The following is a 24,680-nucleotide window of genomic DNA, read 5'->3' as shown; positions in this document are numbered from 1 at the left end:
TTTAGAAAACAGATCTGCCATCTCAGTAGTTAAAATAATTTCTACCATTTCCAACAGATTGGATTGTAATTGGTAGAATCATTGTCAGAGTAATACTGTAGATACATCAGTTATATTTGTTTCTATGGATAGCTATAAGATTGAATGAGCCACTGTCCAAAAAGAACCATAATACATATTTCAATATACCATTTTTTTTTCCATTTACAGTTAGGAATATTGGCAGGGAGAAGAATTATTTTTATCTATGCAGTAGATCAATGAATGAAAGTTCATTAGAATTTGCTAGCTGTGGGATCAACATTATTGACATTCTAATCTTGCAATATTGTTATATGATGAATTTATAAAAAAGTTAAGGAAAATGTTGTGAAATTTATATTCTTCACTAACTGACTAATCATTTAACTACTTTTCACAGATTCAAATACATGAAATGGCCAACCAATCTTCTGTGAGAAACTTTATTCTGATGGGATTTTCTGATGACCCAGATTTGCAAATGTTGCATTCTGTGACATTCCTTATTGTTTACATAACAGCTTTAACAGGGAATTGTCTCATTATAACAGCAGTGGCAGTTGACCACAACCTTCATAGTCCAATGTATTACTTTTTAGTCAACCTCTCCCTTTTAGATATTTGTTCCATCTCTACAACAGTTCCAAAATCCATAGCTGTTTCATTGACAAACAACAAAGGGATTTCCTTTGCTGGATGTGTTACTCAGACCTTTTTAATGGTTATCTTTATTGGTGGTGAACTTGCTTTGTTAACTATTATGGTTTATGACCGTTATGTAGCCATTTGCCTTCCTCTGCAATATAGGCTAATAATGAATTTGAATACCTGCATTCAAATGGTAGCAATTTCCTTCATATGTAATCTGATCAATGGGATCTTACAAACCAGTATGACTTTTAGGTTAAACTTTTGTGCGTCCAACCAGATTGGCCAGTATTTCTGTGACATTCCTCAATTACAAAAAAATTCTTGCACAGATACAAAAATCAACCAAATGTTGATACTTGTTCTTGGGTTCTTTTTAGATTCCTTTATTTTTACATTCATCTTTGCTTCTTATACTCACATATTCTTGTCTGTGATGAAAATTGCATCTGTTCAAAGGAGGTATAAAGTTTTTTCTACATGTGTTCCCCACCTAACTGTTTTTTTTTATTTATCATCACAGCTGTTTTTTCCTATACGAGGCCCAAATCACTCTCTTCTCCTTCTGTGGATTTACTTTCTGCTGTTTTGTACACAATTTTGCCACCAGTTTTGAATCCTATTATTTATAGCTTCAGGAACAATGACCTACAAAAGGCTCTCAAGAAAATACTGAAAAAATAAACAATTTTCAAAATTGATTACAAAAATTGAATTCTTTTTAAAATGGTAATTATGGTGCAACTGTGATGTGATTTAGAATTTGCACTTTTATTTCTTTTTATTCATTTCTTTGTATTCATAATGAATGAGATCCCTTGAAACAGACTACATATACTAACTAGTATGTGTCTATTCTTACATCCTTGTTTACTTATATCAGTGTCACAGAATGAATTAATAATCCCAATATTTAAAATGGAAGATTGCACAAATCCTGCTAACTTTCATCCAACATGTCTTATTGACAATATACAATGTTTCTTTTAAAAAGACTGATTAATTTGGTTGATATTAGGCAGATTGTAATAGAAGAAAAAGCAGGCTTCCAAAAAGAACATAGTAGTACAGATCAGTGTTTCACTTTACAACATCTGATTCACAAATTATATTCAGGGATGTTTGGAGGAATTTGTAAAACACCTGACAGACAATCAAATCAATTTGTGGACCAGGTCCATTAGAGTTGCCTAGATAATAGTTTTATCAAGTTAACCTTCAAGATGGCAACCACCATATGGGTTCAGGCAGTGAGAAATACCTCACTGCATGAAGGGCAGTTTCCAGCATTTTTAAAGAAGGCTTTTGTATAGCCACTCCTTAAAATAAAATCCTAAATTGTCCACCTATCTGGACAACTTTTGTCCTGTTCCCATCTTCTCTTTTTTAGGGAAGGTGGCTGAAAAGGTTGTTGCATGGTAGCTTCAGAGGGTCCTGAATGAATCTGGATCCCTTTTGAGGCCTGGTTGTGGGTCAGAGACATTAGTTACATTTGCCAACAATCTGTAGCGTGAGAAGGATGGGGGTAGTACATGAATTCTTGCTCTCCTTGATTTCTCAGTGGCCTTCAGCATCATCAATCATGGTATCCTTATGGGAACTGGACTGGACTGGACTCCTTTCTCTATAGCCAGTCCCAATTGGAATTGATAGGATTGAAGGTCCAGACCACAAATGTGGCATGTCACAGGGCTCAGTACACTTCCCACTCCTTTTTAACATCTAGTTGGAGGTGCTGTGTGAAATTATCTGCCACCATGGGATGAGGTATCATCAGTATGCTGGTGATACCCAACTTTAAATTTCTATTCCAGGTAACCCAAGTGGTGCTTTTGCTGCTGGAAGATGAGATAGCACTGCCCCAGACAGGCAGTGCTCTTTCCTGGATCAGGAGTCTTTGTGCTCAAACTTTTGCCTTGACTATGCAATGCACTCTATATGGGGTTGCCCTCAAAGAGCATTCAGAAGCTACATCTGGCTCAAAATGTGACTATGTGGACAAACTGGGGGTCCCTCAGATAGCCCATGTAACATCTTTGTTATGTGAGCTGTATTAGCTGCCAGTTTCCTTCTGGGTTCAATTCAAGGTATTGGTTATTACATGTAGACTCATTTATTGCATGATTCATGGTTCATGGTGAGGAACTGTGTCACCAATGGGACTGATCCATTATTACATGGTTCATGCCTATCTGAGGAATTGACTCACCAATGAGATTGGCCAACTCCTCTTGTGCCAGCAGAAACAGCATGCTACAGACCTCATCGGTCAAGGAATTTCAGCTGTTGGAGTCTAGGAGATGAGTGTTTTCTATCATGATGTCTGCTCTTTGGAACATCATACCTTGCAAAATGAGTTCTGCCCCCAACTGTATAGCCTTCCTTAACTATCTTAAAATCTAGCTCTGTTGATTGACCTGGTAGGAGTATGCCATCATGGAGGTGGTTACTGGATTAGAAGATCCCACCTGCATTCCATTGTATACCCACCCACCATCTTAGCTATTTCTTTGTTATTTTCATTGTATTTTTTCTTACTATTTTAAACTTATATAATATTGTTTTTATCAGATTTGAAGTCACATGTCAGCAAGAAGGACAGCAAATAAATTTGTTAAATAAATAAAATAATACATTGGAGTAATTTTGTACCACTATGTCACATCAACCTGCTGTCAGATCTTCCTGTGTACACTTACCTAGCAGGGAGTAGGCCACCTCAAATACTACTATACTTATGCCCTTTGCAAACTTTAATCATCTTCAATAGATCTGCATGTATATAAAATGGTCACTTTATTGAAGCAAAATGGTCCCATCTTGATGCTTTGTTTGATTCAAGGTGTTGAAGCAGAGAAACTCAGTGTTTGCCAGAACTCCTGGATGGAGTGACACATTCATTTTGGAAACATTGGTAACACTTGAGTGGGACTTGGAGATGAGAAAGGCCCATGTGAGGGCAATTCTGTGCCTCTTATTCACCTGCAGACACATGTACTTCCCTGTAGTGTATGCTGCTAGCATACACAGGAAATGCCAGCGCAGCAGGGGGCTGGACAGCTCCAGGCAATAACCGCTGAGGCGGGAAAAGCTGGACGGAGCAAGTTTGACAGTCCCCGGCATGATCAGCTCTGGCGGGAAGCCAGGGTTTAAACTTATTGGCCACATGCACTTGCGGGAAGCCCAGGTACAATTCTATTGGCCATCATTCACCTGGGCAGGTATAAGAAACACCAGGTAAACCCCTTTGTCTCACATTCATTCCTGATCCGAATAAAAGAAATACTACCCAGCTCAAGTGTCCATCTCTCTGTGCGACCACGCGACTTTGCACTGGCGACGAAGGTGGGATACTGCATCGGACAACGCTAGCCGCGGACGGAATCCAATCGGCAGCCCCGGATCCAGACGCAGGACAACCGAGACGACGGGATGACACAACTGGGTCAGTATCCCCTTTTCAATAGCGGCCGCCCTGAGGAGTGGGAAGCTTTCGTGGGGCAGATAGAATGCTACCTGAGGGCGAACGGGGTGAAGGAGGACCGGCAGAGAGCGGCGGTACTGCTCTGCAGCTGCGGCACAGAAACCTACCAGCTGGCGGTCGGTCTCTGCGCACCCGATGACATCCACTCCGTCGGCTACAATGAATTGCTGGCGAAGCTGTCTGAACATTTCAAGCCCGAGACGTCCGAGATCGCCTGGTGGTATCGTTTTGAAAAACGGGATCAGCGACCAGGTGAGTCTGCCAAACAGTATATGGCAGCTCTGAGGCTGGCAGCTCGACTCTGCAATTTCGAAAATCTAGAAATTAGGCTGCGGGATCAGCTCGTTTGTGGGGTGAGGGACAGGAAGCTGCGCCAGAAACTTTTTGCTAAGCAGAAACTGACCCTGAGGGATGTCCAAGACGAACTCCTAGCCTGGGATGCAGCCGAGGAGCCCGAGATGAGGGAAGGCAGATCCATCCACCAGGTGAGAAGAGGCACTGACGCAGATGGGGCAGAGCTGGAGGTGGATGCCATCAACCGACCTCAGCGATCCTTCAACCCCGACCGAGACAACAGAAAAGAACCGAGACCAGCCACGGCAGGCGAGAGAGACCAGGAGTGCAGATGCGGAAAGAGCGGACTCCGGTCTACCCAGCCTCATGGCCACAGTGCGAATCGCCCTCGGTCTACCCAGCAATGCGGCTGCAACTCCCGGTCTACCCAGAACAGCGGCTACGGACAGCCCCGGTCTACCCAGTGCTCTGGCTGCGACGCGAGTGGCTCCCGGTCTACCCGTTGTGCAAGCTGCGGAGGACAGCATCCCCGGTTTACCTGCCGTTTCAAGTCGGCGAAGTGTCGGTCGTGCGGAAAAACGGGGCACATTGCGGCGGTCTGCAGAAGCAAGCAGCGGGACAGCCTACACGAGGTGGAAGCCGAGTTCCAGTATGCCACAGGTACTGGGAAGCGGTCGCTGGGGCTGACTGTGAGTCACACGTCGGGACAGCCGGGCGTTTTCAAAACAGGGGCTCCTGCGGCGCTAGCCCAAAAAATAAAACTGAGGGTGAGTCTGCAAGGGGTCCCCTGCTTGATGGAGCTGGACTCAGGGTCAGCCGTATCCATCATCTCCGCCAGAACGTTTTTAGACATTTGCAAGCGGAGTGGACAACAGGTTCCCTTGAGGACATCCAGACTGACCCTCTCTGACTTTCAAAATTCACTGATCAAAATCCGGGGGGAGGCGTTGTTGTGGGTGCAGTACAAGGGATTCAAGGGTAAATTAAGTGTGTTGGTCGTCGAGGGCCAGCGGACTAGCCTTGTGGGGTTAGGGTGGTTTAACGCCTTGGGCATCAAAATCACAGGGATTAATCAGACACGGAGCCATTTGTCCCTAGAAGCAGTCTGTGAGGAATTCGTGGACGTGTTCGATGGGCAGTTGGGAAAGTACACGGGTCCCCCAATCTCATTTAGACTAGATCCCCAGGTACAACCCATAAGGATGAAGGCGAGGCGTGTTCCATTCGCGTTAAAGCAAAAGATAGAGCGGGAATTGGATAAGCTGGTAGACCAGGGGGTGTTAACACCAGTTGATGGAGCAGATTGGGAAACTCCCATCGTAACGCCAATTAAAGCAAATGGGGAAATTCGTATCTGCGCTGATTATAAAGGGACTATAAACCGAGCTTTAAGTGCACATTCCTATCCGGTCCCTGCAGTCAGCAGCATCTTAGCGTCCCTACAAGGTGGGTCGGTGTTCGCTAAATTGGACCTCGCCCAAGCTTATCAGCAATTGCCGGTAGACCCAGGGGCTGCTAGAGCACAAATGATCATCACTCACAAGGGAGTGTTCCGGGTAGACCGGTTGCAGTTTGGGGTTAGCATAGCGCCAGGGATATTTCAGGAGGTGATGGAAAGGACGCTTAAGGGAATACCAGGGGTTTGCCCTTATTTTGATGACGTCCTGATCGCAGCCAGCTCCCCGGACGTCCTGGCGACCCATTTAAGGACGGTCCTTGAGAGGTTCAGGGGGGCAGGTCTCAAACTCAAAAGGGAGAAGTGCAGGATTGGGGTCCCAGAGACAGAATTCCTGGGGTTCAGGATAGATGCTCAAGGCATCCACCCATCTGCATCAAAGGTGAGGGCAATCAAAGAAGCCCCTGCTCCCAAAAACAAGCCTGAATTGCAGGCGTTCTTGGGGCTCCTCAATTTCTACCACACATTCCTGCCTCACAAAGCCTCAATTGCAGAACCCCTACATAGGCTACTTGAGAAGCAAGCGCCTTGGGAATGGACTGACAAACATGCAAAAGCATTCCAAACACTAAAAAACATGTTAGCAAGTGATGCCACTGTCACCCATTTCAGGGAAGATCAGCCAATCTGTCTTGCGTGTGATGCATCCCCTTATGGGATTGGAGCAGTGCTCAGCCATCTCAAGGAGGATGGAACTCAGGCTCCCATCGCCTACTACTCCAGAACCCTGTCAGCTGCAGAGCGGAACTACGCCCAGATAAACAAGCAGGCACTGGCAGTGGTTGCTGGAGTAAAGAAATTTCATGATTACCTGTATGGCAGAGATTTCATAATCTTCACAGACCATAAACCTTTATTAGGACTATTCACAACAGAGAAACAAACACCACAGATTTTGTCACCTAGAATGCTAAGATGGTCAATATTTCTCTCTGCATATTCTTGTAAATTGATACACAGACCAGGGAAGGAGATGGGGCATGCTGATGGTCTCAGCAGACTGCCCCTAATGGACAGGGAGCCGGACCCAGCACCGGCTGCCCAAATCCTGGCAATCCAAGAACTGCCAGAATGCCCCCTCAACGCGAAGGACATAGCCACAGAGACACCAAAAGACAAGGTTCTGAGCAGGGTTCATTCGTGGGTGAGTAGTGGGTGGCAAGACAAATCACCAGGGCAAGAGTTCACTGCTTACTTCTCAAGAAGGTTTGAACGGTCCACACACAAAGGGTGCCTTTTGTGGGGAAACACAGTCATAATTCCCACAAGGCTCAGGGAAAGAGTTCTCCAATCACTACATGAAGGACACCCAGGGATAGTAAGAATGAAGGCTCTAGCAAGGAGTTACCTGTGGTGGCCAGGGTTGGACAAGGAGATAGAAGCACAGGTAGCAGGGTGTTACACATGCCAGAGGACACGGCCAGAACAACCACATGCACCAGTCCATAAGTGGGAGGAAACACACTCACCCTGGTCCAGGGTGCACATAGACTACGCTGGCCCATTCCAAGGTCACCCATTTCTGGTAGTTGTGGATAGTCATTCAAAATGGCTTGAGGTGGTACCTGTAAGCAGCATGACATCAGCAGGGACCATCCAAGCATTGAGGGGGATATTTGCTACACATGGGTTGCCTGATGTAATCGTGTCAGATAATGGAACGCAATTTACTTCCTCAGATTTCCAGGTGTTCCTGAGGACCTTGGGGATTAGACATGTCACCTCGGCCCCCTTCCGCCCTGCCAGTAATGGATTGGCAGAACGATTCGTGAGAACAACAAAAGATGCACTCAAGCGCATAGTACAGGGAGATTGGAAGCAAAGACCAGCCACATTCCTCCTTCACCAACACGCAACACCTTGCACTGCCACAGGCAAAAGCCCAGCAGAACTCAGATGGGGGAGACGCCTCATTACAACTTTAGACAGGCTCCATCCAGACAGAGTAGCCGCAGACACGGGGAACCCCAACATCAAGACACATTTTACCTCAGGGGACCTCATTTGGGCCAGGAACTACAGTACGGGTTATCCATGGGTGCCAGGGGAAATTATAGAGCAAACAGGGCCCCTTTCCTACAGAGTAAGGGTGGAGGGGGGACTCCTGTGGAAAAGGCATATGGATCAACTGAGGAAAAGGACTCCTGAAAGAGGGGCAGAGGACACACTGGGGGGTGAGGAGGAAGATCCAACACAAGAGCCAATACAAACACATTCACCAAGGAGGATGGTTGGGGGGGAGCAATGGCAACTCCTGTACAGGCACGAGTCTGACAGAGAAATCAGGCAGTCACCAGGAATCAGCAAATCACACACACAGACACACAGCAACCTTCCTCAACAGGAGCTTCAGGAAGGAATGAATAGCCATGCCACCATACCTCCGGGAGAACATGTACCAAGAAGGTCAAGTAGGCCACACAAAGCGCCAAGCTACCTCACTGACTATGTACGTTCATAAGGGGAGCAACAGAACAACAAGTGTATCCATTGTAACCATGTTTTGTAAATATGTGTATAGAGTTGGAGATGGTATGACAGAGGAAAGTCCTCACTATGGGGGAAGGGGTGTAGTGTATGCTGCTAGCATACACAGGAAATGCCAGCGCAGCAGGGGGCTGGACAGCTCCAGGCGATAACCGCTGAGGCGGGAAAAGCCAGACGGAGCAAGTTTGACAGCCCCCGGCATGGTCAGCTCTGGCGGGAAGCCAGGGTTTAAACCTATTGGCCACATGCACTGGCAGGAAGCCCAGGTTCAATTCTATTGGCCATCATTCACCTGGGCAGGTATAAGAAACACCAGGTAAACCCCTTTGTCTCACATTCATTCCTGATCCGAATAAAAGAAATACTACCCAGCTCAAGTGTCCGTCTCTCTGTGCGACCACGCGACTTTGCATTCCCCAATTTCCCTCATCTATAAATATGTTTCATAACTGATATTTACGATACCCCACATGGAAATTCAGAGTTGATCTACTATAATTGCCCTATTCCAATACATAGTACTGGAGAACTGCAGGGTTCTTTAATGAGTTTTAGTCACCTCTCATAAATGCTTGTGATCATGTACAGAAAAAAAGCTGTTTTCCAAAATTCAAGGATGGAAATATTGACCGTGTCTTTGTATGAATAGTATTTTACTTTTTTCCGCAAGTGTTCAAGTTAAGCAAGGCTATTTCACATGCAAGTTGTAATTATAAAAATTGTGGGATACAAATATATTTATTTGTTAATACATATATGCATTATATGTATTAACAAATAAATGGCAGAAAGTGAAGAGGAACTAAAGTGCCTCTTGTTGCGAGTGAAGAACGAGAGTGCAAAACTTGGGTTGAAACTAAACATTAAGAAAACCAAGATCATGGCATCTGGCCCTCTCAATTCCTGGCAAATAGATGGGGAAGAAATGGAGGTAGTGACAGATTTTATTTTCCTGGGCTCCAAGATCACTGCAGATGGGGACTGTAGCCAAGAAATTAAAAGACGCTTGCTCCTTGGGAGGAAAGCCATGGCAAATCTAGACAGCACACTAAAAAGCAGAGACATCACCCTGTCAACAAAAGTGCGTATAGTCAAGGCTATGGTCTTCCCAGTTGCAATGTATGGCAGTGAAAGCTGGACCATAAGAAAGGCTGAGCGCCAAAGAATTGAAGCCTTTGAACTATGGTGCTGGAGAAGACTCCTGCGAGTCCCTTGGACTGCAAGGCGATCAAACCGGTCAGTCCTAGAGGAGATCAACCCTGACTGCTCTTTAGAAGGCCAGATCCTGAAGCTAAAACTCAAATACTTTGGCCACCTAATGAGAAGGAAGGACTCACTGGAGAAGAGCCTAATGCTGGGAAAGATTGAGGGCAATAGAAGAAGGGGATGACAGAGAATGAGGTGGCTGGATGGAGTCACTGAAGCAGTAGGCGTGAGCTTAAATGGACTCCAGAAGATGGTGGAGGACAGGAAGGCCTGGAGGAGCATTGTTCATGGGGTCACGATGGGTCGGACACGACTTCGCAACTAACAACAACAACATATATGCACAAACACACACACACACACACAATTTATATATCATTTACCAATATTAAAGAGAATTCTAACATGCATTCTTCTGCCAATCTGAATCACATTTGGAAATTAAAAATTAAAGGTTACCACAGCAGAAAAGAAAGTTATGTAAAAATGATTAATTAAATTGCATATTTGTTAGTAAACCTCTCGATAATGTTGTGAAACAAAGAAAGCCTCCAAGGAGTAATTCCTTGAAGAATCACAGAAAACAATTAAGAATTAAAAAAATACTGTTTACTTTAATAAGGGTCATATTTAATCACAGCAAAGCACTGTCTTCTAAAGAAAATTTAAATAAGTACAAACCTCTGCATTTCTTCTGAAGAAAGGTAAGAGAGGCTAGGATGCTCAAGAAATGAATCAGTTCTAAAGTAACTGGGGCATTGTGGTAAACGACTGCTTTAAAATTAAAAGGTTTTCTAGAGAGAAAAATGTAATGGTAAAAGAGGGAAACTTTGTAAGTAAAGATTTATTTTGTATTGTAAAATGACAATGGGCTTTGTAGAAAAAACACAAAATATAAGGATGACTCTCATGTATTTCATTAAGAACTTAATTCAAGTCACTAATGTTCTGAAGAGAAAAGTGTTGTTCATCTGATTCCAAGGAAGATGGTGACTTCTAGGATAGTAAATAAATAAAGTTCTCCAAAGAGATTGAACTGTAATCAATGTGATATGAAATCCAGTATTACCAAACACTTTTTAAAGGTGGCATTTACTTTTTAGATTGGAGAACATAGGACACAATTTAAAAGTATATTCTTCCCTTTCATATATCTGGCTTCTAAGTGAACTATGAATAATTCTAAGATAGTCAAAAGTGTAAGTAACTAATATACGTAAAACCTCATCTGTTGTAATACATTGATTATTCTTATTGATCCTCTCACACCCAATTATTATTGCTTTATATGCATTTCTGGAAAAACTCAGAATTCTGTGCGTTAGTTTCAAAGTTTTGAAAAAGATCCATAAATTTATATATCACAAATACTACACTTTTCCTAAAGAACAAGAACATCTAGCCATTATGTTTTGGAGAAATGTGGGAATGGGGGAGGGTTTTTTTGTTACAAATAAGAATGCCAACATTTTGAAAGCTTAATTTTCAGATGCCATACATTCAATTTTATGTTTTCTGACTAAGTTAACATATCTCATTGCACCAAATTCTTATTTTGTATGTGAATAATACTGGAAAAAAATTGTTAGCCTAGGGTATGGCAACTATTTATATCTGAACCTTTGAAGTGTGAGTGGGATATTTGGAATATATCACTTTGCAAGGGGATGTGAGAGATACTGCTAAAGGTGTATTCCTCACCTCTCATGTTCTTGTAACTTTTTTTTTTAGGAGTAAATAATTGGAATGACCAACCACACTTCTGTGAGATATTTTGTTCTGATGGGATTTTCAGATGACTGGGATTTGCAATTTTTTCATGTTGTGATATTTCTCTTTGTTTACTTAATCACTTTGATGGGGAATTGTCTCATTATAATGGCAGTGGCATTTGATCACCATCTTCACAGTCCGATGTATTTCTTTTTGGTGAACCTTTCCTTCGTAGATATTTGTTCTATCTCCACCACACTTCCCAAATCGATAGCTGTATCTCTGACAAACAACAAGGAAATTTCTTTTGGTGGATGTGTCACACAGACCTTTTTTATGGTCACATTTGTTGGAAGTGAACTGGCTTTGTTAACCATCATGGCTTATGACCGTTACGTGGCCATCTGCCACCCTCTGCAGTATAGGATGATCATGGACCGGAATGCCTGCATTCAAATGGCAGCTGCCAGCTGGATTTGCAACCTCCTCCATGCAGTGCTAGAAACAGGGATCACCTTTAGATTAAACTTCTGTGACTCTAATATGATTGGCCAATATTTCTGTGATATTCCTCAGTTACAGAAGATTTCTTGCACTGATATAAAAGTCAATCAAATTCTGATACTTGTACTTGGGTTCTTTTTGGACTCCTTTTGTTTTGCACTCATCTTTGCTTCTTACGGTTACATCTTCTCCACTGTAATTAAAATGCCATTGATCCAAAGCCGACATAAGGTTTTTTCAACTTGCACTCCTCACCTTACTGTTTTTTCTGTATTCATAATCACAGCCGTGTTTTCATACATGAGGCCAAGATCACTTTCATCTTCTATGGTGGATTTGCTTTCTGCTGTTTTTTATACCATTTTGCCACCAATTTTGAATCCTATCATTTATAGCCTCAGAAATAAAGACATCCAAAATGCTGTCTTGAAACTACCACAAAATGTCATATACAGTATACTGTAGATTGTTGGCAAAGTATCAAGTTTTTATAAAGATTAAGCATATCCTCTTGATTATCGTCCCCTGTACTCCAAGTGGCTCCCTTCTTAATGATCTTCTGGAAGGCCTTAAACATCTGACATTTTTTATAGTTATGGAGTAGAGAATCTGTGGAGCTCTTATCAGAAATATTTTTATGTATGACATGGAGTTTTTTCTGTCTGATCATGCACTTATTTTGTTCACTTGTTTATTGTTTCTTATTCTTTTGTGATATAAGCCATTCTGAGTCATCTTGGAGTTGTGTAGACTTAAATATTTTCAAATCAACAAATTCTATTTACACAGATGAGATAGGACTTAATGAATCAAAAAATCTTTGAATTAACACATTTCACAGGTATCAAAATAAAAATGATTTAATTATGTAGAACTCTTTTTCCAAGTTAAATGTGATTACTTGTCACTATTTTAAACAGTTTCTTTTTAAGAAAATTATTTGGGATATATTAAGGTAAAGGTAAAGGTTCCCCTGCACATGTGTGCTAGTCGTTTCTGACTCTAGGGGCCGGTGCTCATCTCCGTTTCAAAGCCGAAGAGCCAGCGCTTGTCCGAGGACATCTCTGTGGTCATGTGGCCAGCATGACTGGAACCCAAAAGTTCACAGAATGCTGTTACCTTCCCACCGTAGTGGTCCCTATTTTTCTACTTGCATTTTTATGTGCTTTCGAACTGCTAGGTTGGCAGAAGCTAGGACGAGTAACAGGTGTTCATTCTGTTACATGGCACTCGGGATTCGACCCGCCAAACTGCCGACTTTCTGATCGACAAGCTCAGTGTCCTAACCCACTGAGCCACCACGTCCCTTTTTTGAGATATATTACCTGACATAAATTCTGCATTTCCTTCACAATTTTCTTCTCATTTACTTACTTGTTTAGTTTTTAAATGCTAAAGTCCAGGTCAAGTTAATTGTTCTGCTTGCCCACTGATAAATTTTGTTTCTGAATAATATTCTAGGCAATTATATGATTTTGGTATATTTATCCTGAATAGCCTGCCACTAACACACACACACACACACACACACACACACACACACACACACACACACACACACGTATGTATGTATGTATGTATGTATCTATCTATCTATCTATCTATCTATCTATCTATCTATCTAGACATTTGATTTTAGATTTTCATATTGAAAGTTCTTTTTTTATTTTAATCAAACACAACAAAATACTTTGAGTTTTCCCCCCCATAGAAAAGCACTTGCAATCACATACATTGACCAAATATTATCTAGCTATTATCATATTAGGTAATTATCTTTACAGAGATCAGAGAAAAAACTAAAATATAAGCAATTCTTGACATAAAAATTAAAGGAAAACAAAATATATCTAGTTTAATTACATAATTATAATTAAGTAATTATAATTAATTATAATTAATTACATAATTATAATAACTTTTTTATTCAATCTTTTGTTATATATAAAAGGCTCAATATTTACATCTGAAAGTTGCCTTGTAACTTTATATTCATGAATATTTTCTTGAATGTCCTACAGAAGACCAAAATGTAAACTGTTTTTTTCTCTTTTCTGTTTGACATTTGCTAACATTTTGTGCCACCAGACACACAAGGGATTAGTAGCCCTTTGCCCAGTGGTGGGACTCAGGTGGTTTGCACCACTTTGGCAAAAACGGTAGCTAATTTTTTGTTTCCCAGGCACAGAATGAACTTCCAGAAGCAGCATCAACACAGAGCTGGTTGTTCACATATTTGAATCCCACCATTGCCTTTGTCTCTCCCTTTTAAACCATCAGAAAGCTCCAAAGATGATTTGAAATTTCCTGGAATTTCATCTACTCCAGGCAGATGGCTGAGCTGAAGGTCACATGTCATTCCCATGTCAAAAATTTCTCATTGCTTAAGTTAGAGAAAAGATCATAAAATTTGTTCAAATTATTATAAAATACAACTTTATGATATAATTTTACAGAACATCATTGGGAATACTATTAGTTCCTTTTGCTTTATCCAATACATGCTTGGGCTTTAAGAGAGCTAATTTCAATAAACTTAGAGAGAGCTTGGGAAGGATTACATGGATGAGAATCCTCAAAGGGGAAACCTCAAGAAGCTTGGGAAATTTTGAAAAGTGACATAATAAAAGCCCAGTCTAGCACAATACCAACAAAGAAAAATAGCAGCTCTCAAAAGAAACCAACTTGGCTGCATAAAGAACCCTCTGATAAATTGAAAGATAAAAAGGACAAGTATAAAAAGTGGAAAGAAGGGCACATAACTAAAGCAGAATATCGGCAAATAGTCTGAGCCTGCAAAGATGATGTGAGGAAAGCTAAGGCTCAAAATGAACTAAGGCTTGTGACCAAAGTGAAAAATAACAATAACAAAACTTTTTCAACATGTAAAAAAACAAGAAAAAAAGTTAAGGAAATGATTGGTCCATTAATGGGGGAAAGTGGCAAGAAGCTGAGAAGCAACAGGGAGAAAGCAGAACTATTTAACTCAATTTTTTGCATCTGTCTTTACACAAAGGGGGGAAAAACAGTCCAACCTATCAAAACCAGTACCATAAAAAACAGATTAGAAACATGTTAAGATAGGCAAGAAAAAGGTAAGTGAGCACCTGTCCAGCCTAGATGAGTTCAAATCACCAGGATGAGATGGATTAAACCCCAAGGTTCTCAAGGAAATGGCAGATGTGATCTCAGAACCACTGAACTATATTTTACAAAGATCCTGGAGCACTGGGGAACTACCAGAGGACTGAAAAAGAGCTGATGTAGTTCCCATCTTCAAAAAAGGGGGAAAATAGATGCAGGAAACTACAGACTTATTAGCCTGATCTCAATACCTGAGAAGATTCAGGAAAAGATAATCAAACAACAAATCAGTAAACACCTAGTGGCCAACCAAGTCATTACTAAAAGCCAACATGGGTTTGTCAAAAACAGATCATGCCAGACAAATCTTATTGCATTCTTTGACCAAGTGACAAAATTTGTGGACCAGAGGAATGCTGTGGATATAATTTACTTGCACTTCAGTAAGGCATTTGATAAAGTAGACCACAACCTACTACTTGAAAAGATAGAAAAATATGGGTTAGACAGCATCACCACCAGATGGATTTGTAGCTGGCTCATTGGCCATACTCAGCATGTGTTCCTCAATAGAACTGTATCTACATGGAGAGAAGTGTGTAGTGGGATGCCCCAGGCTCTGTTCTAGGCCTAGTGCTCTTCAACATCTTCATCAACAATTTGTATGAGGGGATAGATGGGGAACTCTTCAAATTTGCAGACAACACCAAGCTGGCAGAAGATAGAGTTAAAATTCAGGAGGATCTGGACAGACTTCAACACTGGGTGTTATCTAACAAAATAAAATTCAGTGGTGAAAAAAGTAAGGCTCTATCTACATTTAGGCAACAAAAACCAAATGTACACGTATAGTATAAGTGGTACCTTGCTCAATAGTAGCAATTGTGAGAGGGATCTCGGAATTGTAGTGGACAATCTCCTAGATATGAGCCAGCAGTGTGCTGCAGCTGCCAAAAAAAGTCAACACAGTGTTAGGCTGCATTAACAGAGGGATAGAATCAAGATTATGTGAAGTATTATTTCCACTTTACAATTCCTTGGTAAGGCCACATTTGGAATACTGTTGTGATCACTATGATGTAAAAAAGATGTTGAGACTCTAGAAAGAGTACAGAGAAAAGCAACAAAGATGATTAGAGGACTGGAGGCTAAAACATATAAGGAACAGTTGCTAGAATTGGGTATGTCTAGTTTAATGAAGAGAAGGACTAGGGGGGACATAATAGCACTTTTCCAATATCTCAGGTGTTGCCACAAACAAGAGGGAATCAACCTATTCTCCAAAGCACCTGAAAGCAGGACAAGGAGCAATGGATGGAAACTAATCAAGGAGAGAAGCAACCTAGAACTAAGGAGAAGCTTCCTGACAGTTAGAACAATTAACCAGTGGAAGAACCTGCCTCCAGAAGGAGTGAATGCTCCAACACCAGTTTTTAAGAAGAGACTGGACATTTGTCTGAAATTGAATAGGGTTTCCTGCCAAAGTATGTAGTTGGACTCCAACGTCCCTTCCAACTTTATCATCATCATCATCATCATCATCATCATCATCATCATCATCATCATCATCATCATCATTATTATTATTATTATTATTATTATTATTATTATTATTATTATTATAAAACTTTTATTCATAAAACATGAAACTCAGTCAACTGAACACTCAAACTGACTGGTACTAATGGTTGACATGGGTTGCTGCCAGCGTCCTAGGTATCAACCAGGTATCTCCTTAAAATGTAAGATGATCTGAGTAGCACAGTTGCTTGGTTCTGTGCTCTTTTCAGGGTCTTTCATTATCAAGTATGTTCGACCAGCTATTAACCATTTTTCACTTGTGGCATTTTGAAGCATTTCATCAAATTGAGTGGCCATGCGGTGATGGAGGCTGGTGATGTGTTTCAACCAGTATCAATGCAGCTCGTCTAGGCCAGGGCTTTTCAACCAGTGGTACGGGTACCACCTGTGGTACATTGGCACCTAGCAGTGCCAGGATCAGGGCTTCTTCAGGGCTTCGGGGCTCAGCGGAAGTGCCAGGATCAGCGCCAGGCTCCAGCTGGAGCTCGGTGCTGATCCCGGTGCTTCTGCTGAGCCCAGAAGAAGCACCGATCAACATCTCCAGAGTCTTGTGATTTACATTCAGATGCTTGGCAACCAATTCATATTTATGACGGTCACAGTGTCCCAGGGTCATGTGAAGTGACCAAAACTGCTGCAACCACCCAGCAGACGGCAGGGGGGAATAAAAACCAACCACCCCCCACCCCACCCCCACTGCCAATCCTCAACACAAATGCTCACAACAATGAAAACCTTGGACAGGAGGAAGAGCACCACCGGGCAGGCAGGCAGGTGTCTTGCTCGGCTGTGGCTTGGGGGGCACTTTATTCAGTGCCATTGTAACTGAACAGTCACTAAGTGAACTGTTGTAAGTCGAGGACTACCTGGACTTCATCACTTTTTTTCCTTCTTTTTTTGGGTCATCAAGTTTTTGACACCTTGCTAGACAACTGGTGGTACTCGGATGTTGCCATATCCTAAAAGTGGTACAATGGATGAAAAAGTTGAAAAGCCCTGGTCTAGGCCAGGTGCACTCCAGTTCTTGACCTTCTTTAAATGTTTTGCAATCATTTCAGTGGTTATTAAAATATTCTCCATTTATTTTGTGCTGCTTGTTTTTGGATATCTTTGATCCAGGAGGCAGTTTTATTTTGTTCCACTGGGTTTTCCCACAGTTCTTTCCAAAACTTTAAGGTTTTTTTCTTTACATGGTAGAACAGTAGTTTGAACTTGATCAAGTGACCGATAGAAGAGGTGCTGGTTTCTTCTGAACTGGATGTTTTCACAATATTGTTTTATTCATCTTTCATATCTTTCAATTTTCTTTGCTGTTGCTATTACACGCTGTTTTAGGTTTTCCATTATTTCTGTTATTGTTTTTTCCTCCAGGTTATATTTTTTGTATAAATTATTTTTCAGCTTTTTGTTCTTTAGTTTTCCTTCTTTCAAGTATTTCAATTTGCTCACATCTCTTCATAGATCTTTTGTTTTATTTTCAAGTTGAATTTTCCACTTTGGTGTTCCACTGGTGTTTTTTTTTTGGCATTTTATAACCCAATTCTGCAGTAATAACAGCGGCTGTACTGTACATTAGTTGGTTTGTTTCATACAGTGTGGTGGATGGGATGGAAGTTAAAATGTTGTTCACAGCATTTAGTAGCTCTTTCACTCGTTTGCTATACACTTCACGTATGGCAGGCAGACTTTCTTTCTTTGTTTTCTATTATTATTATTATTATTATTATTATTATTATTATTATTATTATTATTATTATTATTATTATTATTATGCTTTTATTCATAAAAAATAAAACTCAGTCAACTGAACACTCAAACTGACTGGCACTAATGGTTGACACGGGTTGCTGCCAGCGTCCTAGGTATCAACCAGGTATCTCCTTAAAATGTAAGATGTTCTGAGTAGCGCAGTTTTTTGTAGCTTTGCTGGAGTTATTGCAGGAAGCTGCAATTTCTTGATGTATTTTGCAAAGATTTTGGACATAGCTCCCAGTGCCCCGATGACAATGGGGATCACTGTTACATGTTTCATCCATAATCGCGCAGATTCGATGGCCAGGTCGTGGTATTTTGTAATTTTTTTCAGTTCTTTTTCTTCAACTCTGGCATCTCCTGCTACTGCGATATCAATTAACTGTACGCTTCGGTCTCTACAACTGTTATATCTGGTGTGTTGTGTTCCAAATGGCAATCTGTCTGTATTCGGAAGTCCCACAAGATCTTCACCCTCTCATTCTCAACAACTTTTTCCACCCTATGTTCCCATGACTTTTTGGACACAGGCAAGTCATATTTTTTACACAATGCCCAGTGGATTAGTTTAGCAACTCGGTCTTGTCTAGCTTTGTAATCACTTTGCACAATTTTGCTGCACTCACATATTAAATGTGAAACAGTTTCAACTTTGTTCTTGCAAAGTCGGCAATTTGGATTGTCAGTAGATTTTTATATCTTCGCTTTCATGGCATTAGTTTATTTATTTATTTTATTTAATCTGTATACCGCCCTTCTCCCGAAGGACTCAGGGCAGTGTACAGGGCAATAAATACCAAAAATACAAAACACAAAAGTTAAAAACAAATTAAAAAATTGTGCCCGAATACAATAAATTAATTAAAACAATAATTAAAACCCCAAACCCATTAGGCCAGGCCGGCTTGTTCAAATAAATAAGTTTTTAGATCACGTCGGAAGGAGCGAAGGTTGGGAGCCATCCGGAGCTCAACCGGTAAACGGTTCCAAAGGTCTGGCGTGCCCACAGAGAACGCCCTCCCCTTGGGGGCCATCAATCGGCATTCTCTGACCGGTGGCACCCTGAGGAGGCCCTCTCTGTGGGAGTGCACTGGGCAGAGGGAAGTTGACACCGGCCGCAGGTGCTCCCTTAGGTACTCCGGACCCATGCCATGTAGGGCTTTATAGGTCATTACCAGCACCTTGAATCTCACCCGGAAGGCAACTGGAAGCCAATGCAGCTCACGGAGCAAAGGTGTAACATGGGAGTATCGGGAGACCCCCAACACAACTCGCGTGGCTGCATTCTGCACCAGTTGGAGCCGCCGAGTGGTCCTCAAGGGCAGCCCCATGTAGAGAGCATTGCAGTAGTCTAACCGAGAGGTCACGAGTGCATGAGTGACTGTATGCAAGGCATCCCGGTCTAGATAGGGCCGCAACTGGTGCACCAGGCAAACCTGGGCGAAGGCCCCCCTAGTCACAGTTACTATATGATCTTCTAAGGAAAGCTGTGAATCTAGGAGAACTCCCAAATTGCGAGCCCTATCTACGGGGGGTAATAACTCACCCTCCATAGTAAGAGATGGAATGATCTGAATTTCCTGAGATGCCGGCACGCACAGCCACTCAGTCTTGTCAGGGTTGAGCCGAAGCCTGTTCCTCCCCATCCAGACCCAGACCACCTCCAGGCAACGGGACATCACATCGAGGACATCACTGGGGTGGTTTGGGGTCAAAATAAAAAGCTGGGTATCATCAGCATATTGATGATAATCAACTCCAAAACCACGAATGATCTCACCCAGAGGCTTCATATAGATGTTGAACAAGAGAGGCGAGAGGACCGACCCCTGAGGAACTCCACAAATGAGAGGCCTTGAGGTCGACCTCTGTTCCCCTGCCAACACCGACTGCGAACGTCCCAGGAAGTAGGCGGAGAACCACTGAAGGACCGTGCCTCCCACTCCCAATCCCCTGAGACGCCGCAGCAAGATACCATGGTCGATGGTATCAAAAGCTGCTGAGAGGTCTAATAGGACTAGGACAGAGGAACAACCCCTGTCCCAAGCCCTCCAGAGATCATTCACCAGAGCGACCAATGTCGTCTCCATGCTGTGCTTGGGCCTGAAACCCAATTGGTACAGGTCCAGATAGTCAGCTTCCTCCAGGAACAAAGGGAGCTGCTGCGCCACCACGCTCTCAACAACCTTCGCAAGAAAGCGAAGGTTGGAGACCGGACGGAAGTTGTTTAATACAGCTGGGTCCAAGGCAGGCTTCTTGAGGAGAGGTCTCACCACCGCCTCCTTCAAGGCGGTGGGGAAACTGCCCTCACTCAAGGAAGCAGTTATCACCACCTGGAGCCAGCCTCGTGTCCCATCTCAAGCCACATAAACCAGCCAGGAGGGGCACGGGTCCAATAAACACGTAGTGGAGCTCAGCTTCCCCATGATCCTGTCCACATCATCCAGAGTCACAGGATCGAACTCCTCCCAGATAACATCAACAAGACCGCCCATGTCCTGATCGTCAGACTCTGCCCAGTCAGAGTCCAAACCGGTCCGAATCCATGCGATTTTGTCCAATAGATGTTGGCTAAACTCCTCGGCACGGCCTTGCAAGGGCTCCTCCCTCACCTCCTGATTAAGGAGGGAGCGGGTCACCATAAACAGGGTAGCTGGGCGGTTATCTCCGGATGCGATGAGGGTGGCAAAGTATATAGACCTTGCCATCCTCATCGCCGTGAGATAAGACCTTGTAAAGGACCTTAGTTACGATCGGTCAGATTCAGCCCGGCTGGATCTCCAACAGCTCTCTAGGCCCCGTCTCCGATGCTTCATCTCCCGGAGCTCCACGGAGAACCATGCAGCCCACTGGGATCTGCACTGGGTCAGGGGCTGCAGGGGTACAACTCAATCTAGTGCCTCCATGGCTGCCTTTTCCCAGGCTTCCACTAAGGCATCGGCCAAGCTGTGAGCAAAGGAGGCAGGTGGGGACCCAAGCACTGCCTGGAACCTCTTATGTTCCATTAAGTGCCTAGGGTGGAACCATCTTGTTGGTTCAACAACCCCATGACGGGGAGTGGCAAAATGGAAGACCAACCGCAGGAGATGATGATCAGTCCATGACAGGGGCATAACACTTGGAGAACCCCCACCAAGATCATCTAACCACCGTCCAGATAGAAAAACGAAATTGAGCGTGTGGCCCCCCACATGAGTCGGGCCCTGGATTACTTGCATCAGGTCCATGGCCCTCATGGAAGCCATGAACTCTTGAGCTAACTCAGATGATCCTCCCAGGGATGGTAGATTAAAGTCACTCAAAATCAAAAATTTGGGGAACTCAATCACCAGCCCCGAGAGGATATCGAGAAGCTCAGGCAGGGCTGCTGCTGTGCGACTAGGCGAAAGGTACACCAGCAGCAAGCCCAACTGAGCCCTAGGGCCACATCTCAGGAGGAGGGATTCACACCCGGCTATTTGGACAACGGTGACCTCCCACGGACAAAGGGTCTCCCTCACCACTCCCCCGCCCCTACCCTGAGCCCGAGGCAGCACCCGGAAACCTGGTGGGCAAAGATCAACCAGAGGGACACCACCCTCTGGGCCCAACCAGGTCTCCGTAATGCAAGCCAGGTCCGCATGCTCACCCTCAACCAGGTCCCGGATGAGAGGAGCCTTATTAACTACGGACCTGGAATTCAAATAAACAAGCCTGAGCTCAGGTGGCTGCACATCCTCACTCCTGGAGCCACGGGATGAAACCAGAGGGTCGGAGCGCCTCACCGCTTGGAGAAGCACTCCCAGATGTTGATACGGCCCTCTGTTCATACACCTGCTGCCATTCCCTAACGTCGTGGGAATAGGTAGTCCCACGGCCCACTCCAGAGCCCCGGAGGCAGCCAACCTTAGCTCCCCCCCAGCATGATCAATCCCGAACCTGGCCTGAACAACAGTTGGTGGACACCCCCCAGTTTCCAACCAACCCTGAAATCCCTCCCCCTCCCTAACCCCACAAAAATTTAGCTAAAAAATTAACCAGGAGCCTCTTATTAAATTTGTATCGGAGGCTCCTGTCCTTGCCCAACCATCTCTCAGGGTCCCAGCAATTGGGCCCTTCATCAAGAGGAGGAATGGAAAGAGAGGCGGGTCGCACCCAGGAAGGGGGGGTACCCCTGAGGGCGAACAAAACTGTGCTGGTATAGCTAAGGCAAGTCATGATTATCAAAATAAGTCCAGCAAAAAGGCAATCCCTTGTTTGATCAGGAGGTTCTTAAGACAAAAGGTAAGTGAGTATCCAGTCTGCCAACCCAGCTCCACTGCCACTTGAGCTGGGTAAACCTCCGGAACAAGTCAACCACCGTCCTCTCACGACAGTCTTAGGTCTGATCCGGGGAGCAGCCTGGAACGCATGGCCGGGGTAAGGCATACCGCCTAGAGCCCTGTGGCTGTCAGACCAGCATATCAAACCACAATACAGTACGAGATTATTTTTTTCCAGTTTTTTTTCTTCAACTCTGGCATCTCCTGGTACAGCAATATCAATTTAAGAAAATGGAAGATAGACAGGAGAGAGATAGAGATTTTTTCAGTATAGTAAAATATACAAAGAGAGAATGATATTCTGATTTCAAGCAGCCCATTTACTTCTGTTGCTGTTTCACCAGGAGCCTGACTTTTCCTTACCCTTCTTTAGCACATTACTTCTGTTTTTGCCTATTCTCTTCTGATTTCCAACTTGATCACCTATGATTAGAAATTGCATGTTCTGGATCTGTGACTTGACATAATATACATACTTCAGCTCTGAGTCTCAATGAAGCACTCCTGTTTTGGTGTTACCATAGCTGTTCCATGTTTGGAAGATTTTACATATTACAATTCAGACTACATTTAAAGGAATAATTGACTCGCAAGAATGGTTAAAATTTATTTCTGAGAAAGCAATGGCAATGTGTTTAACATAAGGAATAGAATTTTAGTATACAAAAGGAGGGAACCTTTTTAGACATTTAGCAATAATCCTGAACAGAAGATTTATTGGGAGAGTAGACAATGGGTGCAATGGCTCAGTGGTTAAAAATTCTGAGTTGTCAGCTGGAAAACCTACAGCCTAGGTTCAAGACCCAAGTGCTTGTTCCATTACTTGTTCCAGTTTCTGCCAACCTAGAAGTTTGAAAGCATGCAAATGTGAGTAGATAAATATGTACCAGTTCAGTGGAAAATTACCATGGAAGTGTCGTCAGACAACACTGACTGCCTCAGCTAAAAAACAGAGATGAGGACCACTCCCTAGAATCAAACATGATTGGACAGGGGGAATCTGATTATTGGGACCCTGAGAGATGGCTGGGCAGGGGCAGGGGCCTCCAGTATAAATTTAATAAGAGGCCCCTGGTTAATTTTTTAGTAAAATTTTTTGTGGGGTTAGGGAGGGGGGTGGGAGTGGGTTATGGTTGTTTGGCTATGGGGGGTGGTCCATCAACCGTTGCTCAGGCCAGGTCCGGGACTGATCGCATGGGGGGAGAGCGGGGTGTGGTTGCCTCCGGGGCTCGGGAGCGGGTCGTGGGACTACCAATTCCCACGACGTTGGGGAATGGCAGCAGGTGTATGAACAGAGGGCCATATCGATACCGGGGGGCCCAGCTCCGCTACTTACAAGTGGTGAGGCGCTCCGACCCTCTGTTTCTTCCCCGAGGTCCCAGGAGCGAGGATGTGCAGCCTTCTGAGCTCCGGCTGGTGTACCTGAATGCCAGGTCCATTGTTAATAAGGCTCCCCTTGTCCGGGATCTAGTTGAGGGTGAGCATGCGGACATGGCTTGCATCACGGAGACTTGGTTGGGCCCAGAGGGTGGTGTTCCTTTCATTGATCTTTTCCCACCAGGTTTCCGGGTGCTACATCGGCCTCGGGCTCAAGGTAGGGGCAGGGGAGTGGCGGTAGTTATCAGGGAGACCTTATGTCCGCAGGAGACCACCGTTCCCCAGATAGTCAGGTGTGAGTCTCTCTTTTTGAGATGTGGTCCTGGGGCGCAGTTGGGCTTGCTGCTGGTGTACCTTTCACCTAGTCGCGCAGCGGCAGCCCTGCCTGAGCTACTCGATGTCCTCTTGGGGTTGGTGATTGAGTTCCCCAAACTTATAGTTTTGGGTGAATTCAATCTACCATCCCTAGGAGGATCATCTGAGTTAGCTCGGGAGTTCATGGCTTCCATAAGGGCCATGGACCTGACGCAAGTAATTCTTGGACCGACTCATGAGGGAGGCCACACCCTTGACTTGGTTTTTCTTATCTGGATGGTGGTTTGATGATCTTGGTGGGGGTTCTCCAAGTGTTATGCCCCTGTCATGGACCGATCATCACCTCCTGCGGCTGGTCTTCCGTTTTGCCACCCCCCACTGTGGGTGTATGGAGCCAACTAGATGGTACCGCCCCAGGCGCTTAATGGATCCTGATAGGTTCCTGGCAGCGCTGGGG

The 24,680-nt window shown here is 43.8% G+C and overlaps 1 protein-coding gene and 1 pseudogene across 2 annotated transcripts; both read left to right on the top strand.

Annotated features, from left to right (window-relative positions):
- The first annotated feature begins 436 nt into the window (after nucleotides 1–436).
- On the top strand, nucleotides 437–1,353 carry LOC308678781 (olfactory receptor 14A16-like; annotated as a pseudogene). The gene has a single exon. The product of its transcript is annotated as an olfactory receptor 14A16-like (transcript).
- Nucleotides 1,354–11,342: 9,989 nt separating this feature from the next.
- LOC308678780 (olfactory receptor 14A16-like) lies at nucleotides 11,343–12,278 on the top strand (the record flags this gene model as incomplete). Its single annotated transcript, XM_081346012.1, has 1 exon — nucleotides 11,343–12,278. One exon carries the CDS (start codon nucleotides 11,343–11,345, stop codon nucleotides 12,276–12,278), a length of 936 nt encoding a protein of 311 aa, XP_081202138.1.
- Nucleotides 12,279–24,680: the final 12,402 nt, after the last annotated feature.

The sequence above is a fragment of the Vipera berus genome (assembly GCF_964194415.1).
Source record: "Vipera berus genome assembly, chromosome: Z".
Classification (NCBI taxonomy): domain Eukaryota; kingdom Metazoa; phylum Chordata; class Lepidosauria; order Squamata; family Viperidae; genus Vipera; species Vipera berus.
This window is presented reverse-complemented; position numbering and strand designations above follow the sequence as displayed.